Here is a 16823-nt window from a genome sequence, read left to right on the forward strand (position 1 = left end):
CATACGCCCCTCAGCCCCCAGTACAGATGTGTCTAACTGGAACACACTAAAGATCAGGGTTTAATCGACTTTACAGAATGATCTCTCTCCCTCCCTCTCTCTCTTTTTGTGAAACCACAACATGGTGTAGTTACGTGTGGTAAAAAGGGAGAGGGGGAAGCCTCAGACAAGAACAAAATTGCAAGCTTTCACATACAAAGCATCTGCTATAGACCAAGGGGAGGGCGGGCGGGGGGAGAGAGAAAGAAAAGAGGAAAAAAAAAAAATAAATGACACGCACACACACGAAATAAAATATCAACCCCTTGCAAAAACCACATCATCTTGCCTTCATTCAGGTTTGGGTTGGGTTATTTGGTGGGGTTTGCTTTTTTTTTGCCTGCTGGGGACAGCAGTCCATTGCCCAGCGGTGTGTCCGGGGCTGTGCCACCCGCCCAGGCGGGTCCCTGGCAGCTGCGCCTGTGCCAGGGCTGCAGGAGAGGGCCCTGTGCCTCCACACACAGGGCACATCCAGGGACGCCCACGCCTGCCTGTGTGCCAGCATACACACAGACATATAGCCCATATGGAAAAGAGAGAGAGATGACCTGTGGTCATGCTTTCACAGTCTAAGGTTAAAAAATAAAAAATAAAATAATAATAATAATAATAATAACCAAAAAAAAAAAAAAAAGAAATCCACTTGAGAGTATATATACATTAAAAACCGACTCCTCAGTGCTAGAAGCTAAAGCCACTCCATTTGAAGACCTCTCAATGACAACGATAGATGGCAACTACGGAGTATTATAAAAAATCACACATACTTAAAGAAAACTCATTGCAAACAACTGACCTATATTTACAATACTGCTATTACCTTGCTTGAATGATCTTGTGCGCGTATGTCAGACATTTACAAAAGATTTTTCGCCCCATTCTGATCATAAAATAGATACTGATCTCCAGATTTCTAATACTTTTTCACAACAATACCTTTCCTACGCAGGCACTTAAGTGTGACAAAAATAAGGGCCTTTTTTTTTTTTTTTTCCAGAAAATCCATTTTTAATTAACAGGAGGATTAGATGAATGGGGGTTGATGGTTTACCATTTCAGCATAGTACTTCCTAAAACCAGAGATAAACCACGAACTTAAGTCCTCCACCCCCATCCCGGAATTAAACAGGTAAATACACTACAATACATCTGCTACAAACTTACTGTGACAAGTAAACAAATCAATCGCCTATGGACTTAAATGACTGCAAACTATAGAGAAGTAATGTGGTTTCTGAAAGACATTTATGACAGCCAAACAAGTTTCAGATATCAAATAATATTTTAATTTCTGAATACTTTCAATTTTCCTTGGAATATAACACACAAAGACTCGACCAAACAGTTCAGTTATTATAACTTTTACAGTATACAGAAATGTTGCACTTAAAAAAAAAAAAAAACCTTCAGTTTTTTTAAACACAAAACTGTAAACTCTAAGATACTGAATCAATCACGTTATCTATAAGTGCCAACAGTGTTATTTTGTCATGCTGATTTCAATGGTATTTTTTAAAAAGGGAAAATATCAACAATTATTATAATACAAAGGGCTTGCAAATATACAAACAGATAGAGGAGTTTAATAACAATTCATGATGAACTATGTGGAACCCAATTCAAATTACAAAAGTTCACTTTGCTTGTTTGCTTGTTTTTTTTTTTTTTTCCTTTTAAATCAAAACCGTAGTGTGTCTTGGACACAAAATCCTTCTACCTATAATAAATCCCCACAGTTCATTTTCTGTCCGAAATATCAAAAAAACCTAGATTTGGGGGGAGTTATATGACACGTGTGGTTCATTCGGGTCTATATAATTATAGCTCTCTCAGCTTCAAGCTAGATTTTGGGTCACCACCTTAAGTGCGCTTCCATCATTGTGTTGTTGAGGGTTTTTTTTTTTTTTCTCTTTTCCTTTCTTCCTATGATACTTTCGTGGACTCAGTTTTAATTCTTTCAGAACATATATTTTAAGGATACACAGTTTATTTTTTTTTTTTTAAAGAAGCCAAGGTTATATCAAAAATTATTATAGAACCACAGAATAAACTGGTTTGAAACCAGAAAAATACAAAAAAGAACAGCTATAGGTACATAGACACATAGGACAATTAATAATTTGGAAAAAAAAGACTTACTTTCTTCCGTTCTGCTAATTTTCTCCAAATTTCCTTTAAATGCACTTTAAGCGAGATTTTTTAAAAAGTTTACCCCAAAAAAAAGAAAAAAAAAGAAGAAAAAAGAAAAAAAGAAAAAGCCCACCATCGTTTCTTTTCTTCTTCTTTCTTTTTTTCTTTCCCTCTTTTTTATTTTTTACAAAAAAAATGATAAGTAGCAAGTTTTTTTCTGAACGACACGGGAGTTTTTAATGCATTCTGTAAAAGTTCATTTGACAGTCTCTTTTTTTAATTCACAGTCCATTAATTTTTTCCTGTCTTCTCTTAGCAAACTTGTAACATCCTTTTACATCCTTTCTTAGCAGAAGGAAATTTAAGAAACAACCAGAACCCAAATGTCATTTGCTTTCCTTTCACTCACATCTCCCTTCTCAATTTTGAATTTTTATTTCTTTTTTTTAAAATTTTTGTCTCGGTGTTGGTTTTTTGTTTTTTTTTCCTTTTATTTTCTCTCTCTCTCTCTCTCTCTCTTGGATGTTTTATTGAATGGACATGTAAGGCCAGTTAAAACTGCTGCCAGACAGTAACATATCCCTGATTAGGGTTTCTATGGGGGTTTTACCTACCAAACGGACGAAAAACAATTGCTCTATGACAGAAGAGGAGACAGTGCGAAGGGAGGGGAGACGTAGTAATAGCTTCCCGAATCGTGTTGGCTGGTTGGGATACTGGCTCCTAACATACTCTTCCAAAGCACACTGTGACTTCTCCTGTAAACTTTCAACATGGGCTACATCAGAGAGACCACAGGCATCTAGAAGAAAGTGTATTAAAAAAAAAAAAAAAAAAAAAGAAAGAAAAGATAAAAAAAAAAAAAAGAAAAGAAAGCAATCATCAGATTAAAAAGGTTTTGGTGGTTTGTGTTGTTTTTTTTTTAATTTTTAATTTGATTTTTTTTTTTCCAAATGTCTAGGTTTAAGAGTGGATCGTGCGCCATCACCTCGCCCTGCAGAGTTTAAGTGGGTTTCACCAAAAGGGGCAATCTCTCTGTGCATGTGTGTGTGTGTGTCTGCATTTCTCTCTCTTCTAGAGGGTCTCCTTTAGGACTGAGCACAGCTCCCAGGGTCGAGATTTCTAATGGCACGACAGACCTGAGGGGTGGCAAGGAGGTGCTGGCCAAGCCTAATTTCATATCTCTGTGGTTTTTGGGGGAAAGGCTGGGGGGGCGGGGAAGGCTTGAGTCAAAAAGGGGGAAAGGGAGCCACTATTTCTCCACACCCCCCCTTCTTGGAAAATAATTGGGGGGAGCCTAACCCTGTGATGAGAAGGACTACTACTCACAGTGATAGAAATCATAATAATAATAAAAAACTGGCCCAGCCAAAGATAATGGCGCCCCGGATCCAGCAACAGATTCTCCCCCAAAGAAGACAACGCGTTTTTCTTCAGTCTTTGAAACTGATTTAAGTGGCCCTTTAAAACTGATCTTGTCAGTTTAGCCTATTCAGAGGCAGCCATGCAAACTGTGATCTCTCTGTTCATTTGAGCTGTTTCTTTTCCCCCCTCTTTTCTTTTCTCTTTCTTTCTTCCCCCCCCTCCACTCCCCCCTCTTTTTTTTTTTCCTCTTCTTCTTCTTTTTAAACCTAAAGGCCCTTACAAGAAGAAAACTCCCTGATAGGGTCTGGACATTTTTTTTCTTTTTTTTTTTTTCTTTTTTTTTTTTTTTCCCTGATACGCTAAAATACAATAAGTTCCCTTTAAATCAGAGACGTCTGTGCTGAAAGAGCACAGGTTGTGACCTGACCTCCCTGTGGCTTTCCTAGGCACAGGGCTAACACATGCATATTCTGCGAGTCATTAGAACCCAGATTTTTTCCCCCCTCCCTCTTAAAAGAGGCTGCAGCAAACATTATATGCATCTATGTGCGTCTGCTTTACATCAGGGAGGGTTATTGGGGTGCTGCAGAAGCTGCAAGCATCACCCTATATTTTTTTGCATGCGGCTGTCTTCCCCAGAATCAGATAACAAGAAACGTTTATCTAGTTGGGAGGCAATTTACACGCCAGGCCTCCCATTTTGAAAATAGTCATAAATTAAACAGTTACGACAGGATCGGACGATTGTTTTCTCAGAAGGCTAAAAAAAAAAAAAAAAAAAAAGTAAAAAAAAAAAAGTGATTTGGGAGAAAAGGCAGGATTGGAAATAAACTCCTTGGTGTGGGTGTGAGCTGGGCAGGGGCTGGGGAGGGATGTGAGCGTGTGTGGGATCCTCGCTGAGCGGCTGAGCGAGGGAGAGGAAAATGCATCCTAGAAAAACGATAGAAAAATAAAATAAGCACCCCACGGACACCCCTTCCCACTCGGGATCCCTGTCTCCCTGTGGCTAGATGTGCCCTGCTCATTGATCACCTCAGGATTTAACACCAGTAATTGGGGGGGGAGGAAAAAAAAAAAGGAGAAGTTTTTTATGTGTAAAGCAATAATATATAAAAGGAAGTTTAGGTCACGACCCAGAACCTGGACAAAGTCCAGAAAATGACTTCGTTCCCCAGACCCCCTTTAACACAACAAGGAACGGATTGTGAGCCCTTCTTTTCCCACATAAACTACATTTTTTTCCTGTTTCCTGATATCAGGCTTTAAAAAACTCTGATGAGTAATTATTTTGCAGGTCCTGCTTCCATTCATATGTTTATCGCGTGGCCACTTTCCCAAGCGTCCGAATGAGTTACAGGCGAAATATATGTATTTTTAAATTTAATCCCCAAACTTCCAGGGCTCCAGCACACTGGGTTGCCGGTGCAGCCTCAAAGTTAGTGATCTGAGATAACGTATTGCACAAATTAGCGAGCAGATTTTTTTTTTTTTTTCCCCTCAGAAGAAAAAAAAAAAAAAATTTAGCCTCCAGAGTTAATATCAGGATTATTACTCACCCAGGTTAAACTCTAGTGCAAGCTAATTAGATTTCACAACGCACTCAATTATTGCTTTATAACTCATGCACTATTTCTAGGCAGCAAAAGTTGACACATATTTCCCCCCCCCTCCCCTCTTTGATTATCTAAGAAACACCTCGAGGTCTTTTCCTCGGGAGAGTCATGCTTGTGCCACCCCGGAATTACACTGCGGAGCGGCAGCTTCAGCCTCCTCTTACTTTTCCATACTATCCCTGTCTACTTATGGTAATGATCTTTTCGCACCCGCTACTCGCTTTGGACTATGCAGTTCCTGCTGGGTACAAATGCAAACTTTTCCCCTTAGCTTAAATGACACAGAACTGCTCACTGCCACATTCTGTTTAAATCAGAGACAGCTCTTTGCAAAGTTGATTTATTTTATTTTATGAGATGGCAGGGAACATATTTTAAACTCAGATTTGCGCATTTAACTTTTTTTTTTTTAATTCAATTTTTAATCCTGCAGGGCTTTTTTCCCTTCCTGGCTGCCCATAAAATGATCCTCTTTTTAAAGTGGTTTCACTGATAGGACGACTTGTATTTAACAACATCAAACAGATTTTGCTGCTGTTCGGATGCGTGTCATTAAATGCAACAACCCAGAGCTATACTGTTAAATAAAATATTATTTTCAATGGGAAGAGCGCAGTCTCTCGTGGCGAATGGGTGCCTCTTCCCGGGCCCCTTCTTTCCCAGTCCCCAGCATTATTCAGCTAGGCTTGGGGTGCATTTTGTCTGTCTGCTTTTTTCTTAAAAAAAAAATTAAAATAAATGGGGTGTGTGTATTTTATTTTAATTTTATTTTTTTCTCTGATTTGCACTCCCTAGAAGATGGGATGCTCGGATCTGAGGCCCTGCAGGGCAGAGCACAGGGCACCGCTTCCTAAAAGGAAAAGAGACCGCGCTGGTTCTCGGGGGGCAGGGAGCGGGCATGGGGTGCAGGCAATAACACTTTGCAAGAGCAAACACTTCTCAAGGGGGGCCCGGGGAAGGAGGAGAGAAAAAAAGGAAAAAAAAAAAAAAAAAAAAAAGGAGCAAAGAAATGCCGCCTACCTGAGGTGAAGAGGACTATGGCCTTTAAACAGCTATATTCTGCAGAGTCGACATGCAATGCTTTCAGTTTTTCTACTTGCTCTTGGAAGATTCGTATGTGGTCCATAAAGGCGACCACTCGGTCAGCAGACATTGGCGAAGCGTGGAGGCCAGCAGCTGCCAGGAGCGGAGCTACGTGGAGGGGCATGGAGCACTGGGCAGCGTTGAGGACAAATAACTCGCTCCAGGTCAGCCTCAGGAGGGCCACCTGGTCTGTGATCTGGAGGTCTGGGAAGAAGGGGATATTCCTGGCCCACTCCACTGCGCTGAAGAGCATCCTAGCTGCCAGTTCACAAATGTTCTCGATGCCCATGATGTTGTTGGGTTGCATGCACTGACTGCCAAAGCGGGAGGTGGGGTAGGGCTCTGCTCTCAGAAGAAGGGAGATATATCCGGATAGGTAGGAATGGCAGTTGAGAGGGTCCCCATTTGTCAAGGCGAACTGACCATGAGTTGGCTGTGTGGGTGGCATTCTGCCCCTCTGGACCGCTGCAGTAAATAAAGAAGAAACTACAGCTATTAATATCTGAATTGCGACCATCGGTTCCAATACAGCCTGCTTTGTGTGCTTGTGCGTGCCTGTGTGACCCCGCACCCGGCCAGCTTCGGGGCTAAACGTGCATTTTCCCAGCCAGAGTTCAGCCCCAGCCCAGCTCTAAGGCTCCGCAGTTCTCGGGTCAAGTCAAGCAACAACAAAAGCTGAGGGACGCTGTGGGCTCGGCCAGGGCTGCTGTGGGAGCCCAGCTCCTCACTTCCCAAAACACACCACAGTCCGGTTATCCCCCCCTCCCCTGCACCGCCACCCCCTCCTTCAAGAGATGCAGGATACGTCTTTGTGTGTTTTTTCTCCGTTACACCTAAACCAGCTCGTTGATTTGAGGCTGGGGGAGCGGGATGGGGAAGGAGGAGGGGAGAAGGAAGAAACACTTCAGTTCGAAATCCCCGGCTCTGGTCCCACACGCGTTTCTCGCCCACTGAATACATTGTTGCTGCTGGTATTATACATCCCCCCCTCTCGTAAAAAATACCAAAGGAGGCGAAATCACCCCACGACATCCCCGGCAGGTCCCCTGGTGAGGCTGAGGGCATTATCCAAAGGCACCTTCCCCCGCTGCCCATGGAAAGTGGGCCTTTCATTTTGTTAATAAATTTACACGGTGACAGCGAGAGAAAAAGGAGAGAGAAAAAGGGCTCAGAGGCAGAGAGACGACAAGAAGGGAGAACGCCTAAAAATGTGCTTGATTTATATTTGTTATCGCCTGTATTCCAAGGTTAGTTACTCTTGCAGAAACACAAAGAGAGGAGCCCGGCGAGTCCCAAGCCCCCTCACCCTTAACCTACATAGCAGCGTCCAGACACACAGCACGCACTGGAAAACTGCAGGCTCACATTTCCCGTCTAATTTTATATCACAAAGACTCCACTTGCAGAGATCCGAGCACCCCACACTTACTTCTGGACTGCTCCTTACACCCCCCACCCCATCCCTTCTACCCCCTCCTGCCTCTCCCGGAGGAACAAGAAAATAAGAGGAAGAAGAGAAAAGTGAGGTAATAACAACCAGGAAAGGCAGGCACACGGCAGTGTGTGTATACACACACACTCGTGGAGATATGTGTGTGTGTGTGTATATATATTTTTAAAGGAGGAAAAATCCGGCTGGGAATCCACAGTGGAGTGCTGTAGAGCCTCGGTAGGGTGAGTCCCATTGTAATAGTAATTTGAACCGCCTGTGTAAAATTGCAATCTAAGGCAGGGTGCTGGAGGATATATATATATGTGTGTGTGTGTATGTGTATGTGTGTGTGTGTGCATCTCGGGAGGCTCCGTGTGTGTGTGTGTACACACACGCACAGATACACACACACACACACAGGGCTGCTCGGGGGACGGGGGCTAAGGCTGAGCATGCAGGAGGAAACACGAAGGAAAAGTAACCACACGTCAGAATCATCATCTCGCTCCTAAGCAGCGTGAAACTAAAAATCCACTTTCAATAAACCTCCATCAGCAAAATCAAAACAAACACAAATCAATTACGAGTGCAGGAGAAAGCATGCGAGAGCCCCTGCCTCCCTGCCCACCCTCCCCAACACCGCTTTCTTTCATTACGAGAAAGTTTCTGGCTGGTTTATTCGAGGGGGGTGGGTGGGGGGGAGGAAAGGTTCTGGTTGGGTTTGGGGTTTGGAGAGGAAAGTTAAAAATGCTAAGAGCAATTATATATATTATTTAAAAATAATAAAAAAAGGAAAACCAAACAAACCCCAAAACGCAGCGAGTGAAAAAAAAATTGCAAAACAAATGAAATCCCAATACCTTCCCGTCTCATGCCAACTTTGAGGCATTTTTTGAGGCGGCAGTACTGACACTGATTGCGGTGGTGCTGGTCAATGGGACAGTTCCTGTTGGCACGACAAGTGTAGCTGAGATTCCTCCTTACACTCCGCTTGAAGAAACTCTTGCAACCCTCGCAGGTAAACTGGCCATAATGTTTGCCACTAGACTTGTCCCCACAAACCACACATTCAATGTGCTGCTGCTGCTGCTGCTTGTCTCCTTGGTTCTGCTGGCTCGGCGGGTTGGTCTGGGCTGGCGTACTGGGAGGGCCCCCGGGCCCCGGGGTCTGTGGGGTGTGCGGGGCCCCGGCCGGGGGTCCCTGCACCGGCGGGGCTTGCGAAGGCTGCGTTCCCTGAGCTCCGGGCACATCGTCCTGGGGGTCTCGCCACGCACCGACTACCATTGCCATATCTATTGGACACCGTTGCCAAACTTCCTGTTCCCCCTTTATTTTCAAAGTTTGTTTGCTTTGCTTTTCAGATCAGCTTTGCAGCAGTCTTTTTATTTTTTTGTCCTCCCCTCTCTCTCTCTCTCTCTTTCCCTCTCTCTCTTTTGTTGTTTTGCCTTTTTTTTTTTTTTTTTTTTTTCAGGAGGGTCGGGGTGGGGGGGATCTCCCGGTACCGGCGAAGGTGCAGAAGCACGGGGCGATGGAGGTGTGTGTGCGGGGGGGCGAGGTGCGAGTCGATTGTCTGGGCTCCAGGAGAGCAAAGTAAAGGGGTGGTGGGGGTGGGGGAGAGAGGGGGAGAGAGAGAGAGAGAGAGAGAGGAGAAAAAAAAAAAAAATCTCTTCAAAGATCTCCCTCTCTCTCTCTTAGAGCTGATCTGCAGCAGAGTAGTTGAAGGAGGAGAGGCGGGTGTCTGGGGGCCAGGTCCAGGGAAGCTCGCAGTCAGCCATTCAGGAAAGCCATCAAAATAAGAATGAATAAAAGGTTAAAGATTACACACACAGCGGAAAAAAACACGCACAGCGGAGGAGACTCTTCTCGGCGCGGAGAGCGGTCGGTCTCGCCGTAGTTTTTGGAAGTCCAGCTTGCAGCAGCAACATCAACTGCGATCGCTTTGTTTTTGTGGGCTTTTTTTTTTTCCTCCTCCTCCTCTTTCCTCCTCTCTCTCTGCTCTGTCTCTCCTCCCTCCTTCGCTCGCTTTAATTCTTCCTCTCCGCCGCTCCGCCCGGCCGCTGCGCTCTTGCTCTCTCTCGCTCCCTCTTTTGGGCTCGGGGGTGTGGGGGGGCTGTTGGCTTTTTTTTTTTCCTCCTCCTCGCTCTCTCTCTTTTTTTTTTTTTTGTTTTATAAAAAAATTCTTATGATCGTTACGATTATTATGAATTATTATTATGATTGTTTATTTGTTCCTCCTCCTCCTCCTCTCCGGCGCCGCCGCTCTGCTCCGCTCTGCCCCGTTCCGCCGGTTCGCCGCTCCCGCCGCGCCGCGTCCCCGCCGCCGCTCCCGCTCCCGCCGCCGCTCGGGTGCCGCTGCCGCCGCTCCCGCCGCCGCCGCTCCCGCCGCCGCTGCCGCCGCCGCCGCGCTGCCTTATGCTGCTTCTGCCGCCTCGCAAGTGGGCTCTCGCCTCCGCGCCGCCGGTGCTCACGGCGCGGGCAGGGGGAGGGGGGCCGCGGGGCGGGGGGGAGGGAAGGAGTCAACTCGCCAGCGCAGCAGCGCCCAGCCAGCCAGGATGATAAAAGAGGGGAGCGGGAGGAGGAGGAGGAGGAGGAGGAGGAGGAGGAGGAGGAGAGGAGGAGGAGGAGGAGGAGGAGGGAGAGGGAGAGAGAGAGAGAGAGAGAGAGGGAAGGATCATAACCCAGCGCGCAGCATCGCTCCTCAGCCGGGGAGGGAGGGAGGAGGGGAAAAAAATCACCACGGGGAGAGCGCGCCAGCGCTCCCCCCCCCCCCCCCGCCCCAAAATAAAAAGAAGCAGGGGCTCCCCCCCGCTCCCCTCCCCTAGCGGCGGCGGGGAGGGGCGGCGCGGGGCGGGGCGGGCGGGCGGTGCGGGCGGCGTGTGGGCCGAGGAGCGGCGAGCGCGCTCCCCGCCGGCCGCTCGCCCCGCTGGCGGGAGAGTGAACTTTGACACGGCTGCTGCAACTCAGCGCGCGTCGCCATGGCGACCGCGCGCCTTATAAGGCAACCGGGCCGGCGCCTGAGTGGCCAGGAGCGCGCGCCCCGCCCCCCGGCCCTCATTGGCCCGCGCCGCCCTTGCGCGGCCCGCCATGGCCGCCGCCGCCGCCCGCGCGGTCCTAGCGCCGCCCGCCGCCCCGCGCCCGCCGCCCCGCGCCCTCACGCCCCGCCGGGGCCAGGGGTGAGGGCGAGCCCGGCGTGCGGAGCGGGGCCCCGCCGCCGCCGCCGCCGCCTCACCTGGGGCTGCCCGTCGGGGCACGGCCTCCGGGGTCGGAGGGGGCGGCCGGGTGCAAAGCGGAAAGCAGGCGCTAAACCGAGGTAAAACTCCACGGAATAAAGTAAAGCCGATCCCCGGCGCCGCCGCCGCCGCCGCTGCGGGGAAGGGGCGGCCGCGGGTTGTCCGAAAGCGCTCGGGGAGCGCAGTGCGGGCTGGCGCCCGCCGGGGGTCTCACGGCGGAGCCCCCCCGGCCCCGCTCCGGGCACCTGCGCTCGGCGCGGCCGCCCCGTGTCCCGCCGCCCTCCCGAGCCGGGCCGAGTCCCGGCCGCCCGCGGAGCCGCGCCGAGCCCGGCCGGGCTGCGCTGAGCCGCGCCGAGCTGAGCGCGCCCCGCGCTCCGGCAGCGGCCGCTCGCACAGCCCGGCCCCGGCGGGGCGCGGGGGCTCCGCCGCTCCGCCCGAGTGCTCCTGGGTCCCGCTCGCCCCGAAGCGAGGGGAGCGCGGCTCCGCTGCAGACAGCTCCGGAGCCCGGCACGGCGCTCCGCAGAGCGTGACAGCCGTGCCTTCCGCACGGCATCGCCACGGCGTGGCTCGCCTCAACCCCTTTAACTTTATATCTGGGTTTTGCGGGTTCGGGGGTTTCGTGACCGCACGCACCCCGACTCTGTAACGCGACCTCCGTTCTGTACCACGAGCAGGTAACAGAGCTAAGCACGGGGACGTGTTTATTTCCCGCTGAAGGGAGCTACCGGCCAGCGGAGCGGAGACTCGAGTCCGTCTCCCGGTGAAAATGGCCAAAAGACACTCGAACAAGCGAAGGGACGGAGAGATAAAATAGAAAACATGTTAACATAGACAGATAAATGCCCGGCCGGACCGTTCCTCCTCTGCGAACACACGCGTCTGTGAGCGCTCACATCCCAGCCGCTCACCAAGCACGGCCGCGGGGACACAGAGCTGGGCACAACTCTGTAAGGGATTAATTGCCCCTCACCTCCTCACACACACACTTTTTCATGTTGCCACATGCCCACACACTTCTGCCGCAGAAATAAAACGTGTGGCTAAAGCCGCAGGTGCGGGGATGGTTGGAAAGTTGTAAAAAGCACCTCGACTTGAGAGTGTCCTGCCGGGAAACCTGGCGTGTTGAGACCCCACGGGCAAAGAGGTTTTTGCGACTCAATTTCAAAGACAAGGCTGCAGCGTTCCCATTGATCCTCACGGAGCAAAAAAATAACCTTTACCCGAAGCAGTGGCCAGGAGGGACTGGGAAGACAGAAAGTGGGGAAGGAATCTTTCCAGGTTAAAATGTGGGGAACTGCCTTATGATTTCCAAAGAAGCCAGAGCTGAGGAGGTGACCTTTCGGGGAGGGTAGGAGAAGGTGGGGGTTCAAAATGCAGAATAGCCACAGATTGTTGCTGATGTTGGGTTTCCTGAGGAAAAAAATAAAAGCCAAAACCCAAACCACAACCCAACACCAACCTTTCCTGTCTCGAATCTGACAAAGTAAACAGGATTAATTCACCATATGAAAAAACATAAACGCCGTCCTAACAAATGCAGAAATCAGAAGAGAAAGCGGTTTTAACAGGACGCACAATATTAATAGTTTGAACGTATGATCGTAAAAATGAAAAACCATTGATATACGCTTAAAAGCCGCCGTATACGCTGATTGCTCAAGCATTAATGAAGAATGCCTTAGATTAACTATTTGCTCTTCGAAGGATGCAGCGATATAACTATCTATTAGCACCATTAGATGCTTTGCTATTTATTTGAAAACACCCCTGCGAGTGGGTTGAGACAGAGGAGATGAATGTAAAAATGAACTGCAGCTAATTTCGCTAAATAATCCTCAAAACCTGAGCGCTTCGCAAGGAAGGGGGAGATTCTCCACTGTCCTTCTCCGAGGCTTAATGACAATAGAAATGCTCTGGTTTAAAAGTGAGACCGTGTTGGTTTTCCAAATAAACAAACGCATCCCTCCTGCCATTTTACTGCAGATGTAAATTTATTTTAATGAGAGGGAGTGGAAGGATTTATTTTGCTAAAATTGAGTTGGGGATAGAGCCGGTGTAAATCTTTAGGTTTCAAAAAGAGAGGAGGAAGGAGGGGGAAGCTGCTTTGCTGGCAGAAAGCTGCCTAACAGTCCTCTAATTCTTTCTAGATTAAATCGCAATATGAATACAGCATCGAACAAATACCGAGTTTCGCTCTGAACTCAGTGGAAAGCAGTTACGTCTAACAGAATTCAATGAATTCCTCTTCTCCCTCAATGTAGTATGTGTGTGTTTTTCTCTTCCACCACACTGAAGTTCCATGAATAGGGAAAGTGGCTCCTATTGTGTGCCTCTGAACTTCCAAGTCAATGCAATTTTTAACCACTGGCTTGTGGTACTTTGAAAATCACCAGGGGCTGTCAGAGTTGGGTCCTCTGAAAAATTTACAGTGCTAAATCAGAGCATATGCTGTGAGAGAGGAAAAAAAATTGCTTAAGATTGGAGCAAGTACAGTATCTGGCTGCCCCCTAGTGTAAGTCTCTTATCTGCCTAAAATTCAACTTTAAAAGAAAAGGATCTCTTAAAGGGAAACGACTTTTGGCTCACGTATGCATACGAGAATGAAACTTCTGTACATTTTAATCTGATTAATTCCTAAGGATTTAAAATTAATTGGCTTGGGCACTCCTAGACCGGACTATAAGATTTCTGCATCAGGGTTTCTGCGAGAGCTGTGCCGAATAGGTATTTTTAAGGGATAGTGGTAAGGGATTGGGAGGGGGGGGGGGAGATCCTGTTTTGTGATTTTTTTTTTTTTTTAACGAGGATCCGAGCCTCGCTTGCTGTTGTCAGAGCAAAACACTTCTGCTGCCTAAAGTCAGATCTACGTCTTTTGCAATAATACTTAAAAAAAAAAAAAAAAGGATAAATAATTGCCTTAAAGCCTCAGCCGAACTGCCAACCACACCTTCGGATGGTGAGTATATTCCAGCTTCTTTCCATTGTACTTGCTTAGCCAGGGAAGCGACCGGAGGGGGAGAGGGGATCTCGGCTCTCTACCTTCACCACCGACCTTTTTTTTTTTTTTTTTTTTTTTTTTTCCCTTTCTTTCTTTTTTTTTCCTTCCCCCCCACCCCAAATAAACGCTGCCAGCCGCACACAGCGACGCGATCGCGGGCAGTTTAACACCTCTCACTTAAGTTCAGAGCCTCGTCCTGCCCTCCCACCCTCCGGAGCAGGTCGGTCCGCGCTCCGCCCGAGCAGCCCCGGCGCCGGGCAGGGCAGCGGGCGCTGCTCCCGGGGAAATGACTCGGAGGCGCTTTGCCTCGGACCTGGAAAGCGGCTCCGGTCCTTGGGTTTGTTCGCTTGTTTGTTTGTTTGCTGCTTTTGCTTTATTTAGCTAAAGGACGTGCTAACTGATGGTGCTGCAATTACACATACTTGGGTCTGCCCCCCTCCCCTCTTCCCCTCCTTAGAGCAACCCACGTAACCTTAGAAACGATCGTTTAAGACGCACGTTAGCTAACATTTGCTTTTTTGGATTTTTTGTTTTCCTTAAAAGAGAAACACAAGAATCACAACACATTGCCCGAAAAAAGTGTCAAAGAAGAAGAAAAAAAACTATAAGTAAACATACCAAAACCATATTTGCCTTGTTCAAGGTCCCAAATCGCTTGCATCTTCCTTTTTCTACCTCTCCTTTAGTTTGGCAGGTGAAACAAACAAATAAAAAAAAAATTCAGACCGCTGTTTGCCCCCCAGAAAGATGTGCGTTGGGTAATTAAAAGAGAAGTCTCCTTCTTGGTGTTTATCTAAGCGATTGTGCAAACTGATTAAAAAAAAAAAAAAAGAGAGAGAGAGAAAAAAAAAAGTAAAGTTACAGCCTTCAGGGGGGGAAAAAAAGGAAGCAAGGTGAAGGGAATAGATTTCCCACAACCTAAAGGGAAGTGCTTTCGATGTATTATTAGCGATCAGCCTTGGGAGAGAGAGGAAAAAAAAAAAACACCCTGAACACACTCTAACTTTACACAGACAAGATTTCAGGGGGGGCTTTGTACACAGCTGCTTAGGAATGTGCGCCTTGCCTTTAAGAAAAAATCCCCAAGCCCAAGGTAGGAGATGTCTTTGAGTGATCCTTGTCTCATTTCATTCCTTAGAAGGAAGAGCGTCTCGCTACACCTTGTTTGGAGCTGGAAAGGCGAGACTTTAAAAAAAAAAAAAAAATTAGAAAAAAAAAAGGGGGAAAAATATTCACAACCCACCCTTCCAATTGGGGAGAAAAAAAAATAAGAGAGGGAAATCTCCTAAGTTAATGACTGTGGGGGTAGGATGGATGCGACGGATTTCAGCCCCCCCTCCCCCCCTTTCCCACCTCCCCCCTCCCCGGCAGGAAAAAAAAAAAAAAAACGAAAAGGAAAAAAAAAAGCCAACCGCAAACAACTACAGGCTGGACTATCAACACATGCACCGAAGGGGAAAAAATATATAGTGTCCTGTGTAGGGTCGGCAGGGAACGCAAGCACACGCTAAAGCAAGTTGGGAAAGAATCCGAGCTAATCAGCAATCTCTTTCTCTCTCTCTCCTTCTCTCCCTCTCCCCCTCTCTCTCTCTCTCTCACTGCCCCTGAGATCCCAGCTCGAAAGAGGTACTCCACATTTTTTCATTACCAAAAATCCGTTGCAATAATCATTTGTTGCTAATTGAAACCCTTGGAGACATTTTTCCCCACCCCCTTCACAAACATGGCAACTTTTAGTCATGGGAAGCACGTTTAGTTTTATTTTATTTAAATTAAAAAAAAAATACGGTTAGGAAAAGGCTGAATCTTTCACCCACGAGAAATATCAGCGAGTCAGCCCCCTTCCTCGGGATGGGAGGGGGGAGTGGGGGGAACGGGACCCCGGTACAGTGAGGGCTTGGGAAAATTTGGAATACATTATACCGCCTTTGGCAGGAGAATACTCTCCAACTAATGGATTCCTGCTCCTTTTTGTGTGTGTGTGTGTATCAGTGTGGGGGGTTTCTGGAAAGAGGGGTGGTGGTCGTGGTGGTGGGGAGCCGAGCTTTTATTTTAAGAAACTGTTAGGGTAGGGAGTGTGTCATACTTGACAAATGGAACAAACGCTCTTCCATTTCTTGCTTGTCCTTGCCTTAAAACAGGAATTAAGTTAACCACAGTGCTGCATGTTAATTGCATGTTTACTGGGCTAATGAAAATTACAAAAGGGTTTTGCCACCTCGATCGGTGATGAAAAAGTATGAAGGCGATTGTCATTGCAGCCTTCGGGGAGGGCCCGGGGGTGGGGGGGGAAGGACCGGCCACGAACAATATTGATCAGAAGAAGGATAAATCTTTTAACTGCTTGTTAATACCATAAATATGGTCTACACAAGTTTCCACTCTTGTTAAGTCTAATCAGTACATGGAAGATGGAGACATAGCCCACTTGAATGAATTTTTATTATTGCCAGAGGGGTACTTGCATCTGTGGGCTCCCTCTCCTCCTCAATTTGAGCCCCCCCCCCGCCCCCCCTTCCAAAATCCCCCCTTGCAGAGGAGGATCGTGAAGGTGTGCAGAAAGCACAGGAGACAAATCCAAGCTTTTTGTCCTTTCTTCATTTTTCCAAATGCTCCTTTTTTTATTTTTTTTGTAAAGCTGAACGGGTCATGGCGGGGAAAGCCTAAAGGAGGGGGGGGGCACTCCTGCCAGACCCCCCCAACCCCCCCTTTTATTCTTGAGATCTCTGGATGAAAGGCTGACCCAGTAATTCAGTTTGATGATAACCATTTTCATGCTTGAAAACAATCTGCCAAATTAAACCTAAATGGAAAGAGCAGTGGGAAAGGTAGTGAGAGCAGGGCGTTTTGAAATCCCCCCCACCTCTCCGAAAGGGATTATTTGGCCAAAGGAGGAGGGAAAGGCAATTAAATAGACTAAAGATGATTTAAAT

General features: G+C 47.5%; 1 protein-coding gene and 1 long non-coding RNA gene across 5 annotated transcripts in view; one reads left to right on the forward strand and one right to left on the reverse strand.

Moving 5' to 3' along the window:
• Nucleotides 1-1302: 1302 nt before the first annotated feature.
• On the reverse strand, nt 1303-15079 carry NR2F2 (nuclear receptor subfamily 2 group F member 2). Of its 4 annotated transcripts, XM_077185747.1 has the most exons (4): nt 14957-15079; nt 14509-14700; nt 6168-6716; nt 1303-2971 (listed from the first exon to the last, which is right to left on the reverse strand). In XM_077185747.1, the coding sequence occupies exons 2-4, from the start codon at nt 14549-14551 to the stop codon at nt 2697-2699; spliced, it is 867 nt and encodes a 288-aa protein (XP_077041862.1). In that variant the 5' UTR covers nt 14552-14700; nt 14957-15079; the 3' UTR covers nt 1303-2696. The 4 variants fall into 4 exon arrangements, with proteins under 4 accessions (XP_077041862.1, XP_077041861.1, XP_054498203.1 ...); XM_077185746.1 differs by lacking the exon at nt 14957-15079 and having other exon boundaries at nt 14509-14872; XM_054642228.2 differs by lacking the exon at nt 14957-15079 and having other exon boundaries at nt 6168-6695; nt 14509-14869.
• LOC129126395 (uncharacterized) overlaps nt 11347-16823 on the forward strand; it is a 60472-nt gene continuing 54995 nt past the window's right edge. The window contains exons 1-2 of the long non-coding RNA XR_008535065.2: nt 11347-13616; nt 13698-13848. This is a non-coding gene — a long non-coding RNA (uncharacterized LOC129126395). The remainder of the gene's footprint in view (nt 13617-13697; nt 13849-16823) is intronic.

The sequence above is a fragment of the Agelaius phoeniceus genome, chromosome 13 (genome assembly GCF_051311805.1).
Source record: "Agelaius phoeniceus isolate bAgePho1 chromosome 13, bAgePho1.hap1, whole genome shotgun sequence".
Classification (NCBI taxonomy): domain Eukaryota; kingdom Metazoa; phylum Chordata; class Aves; order Passeriformes; family Icteridae; genus Agelaius; species Agelaius phoeniceus.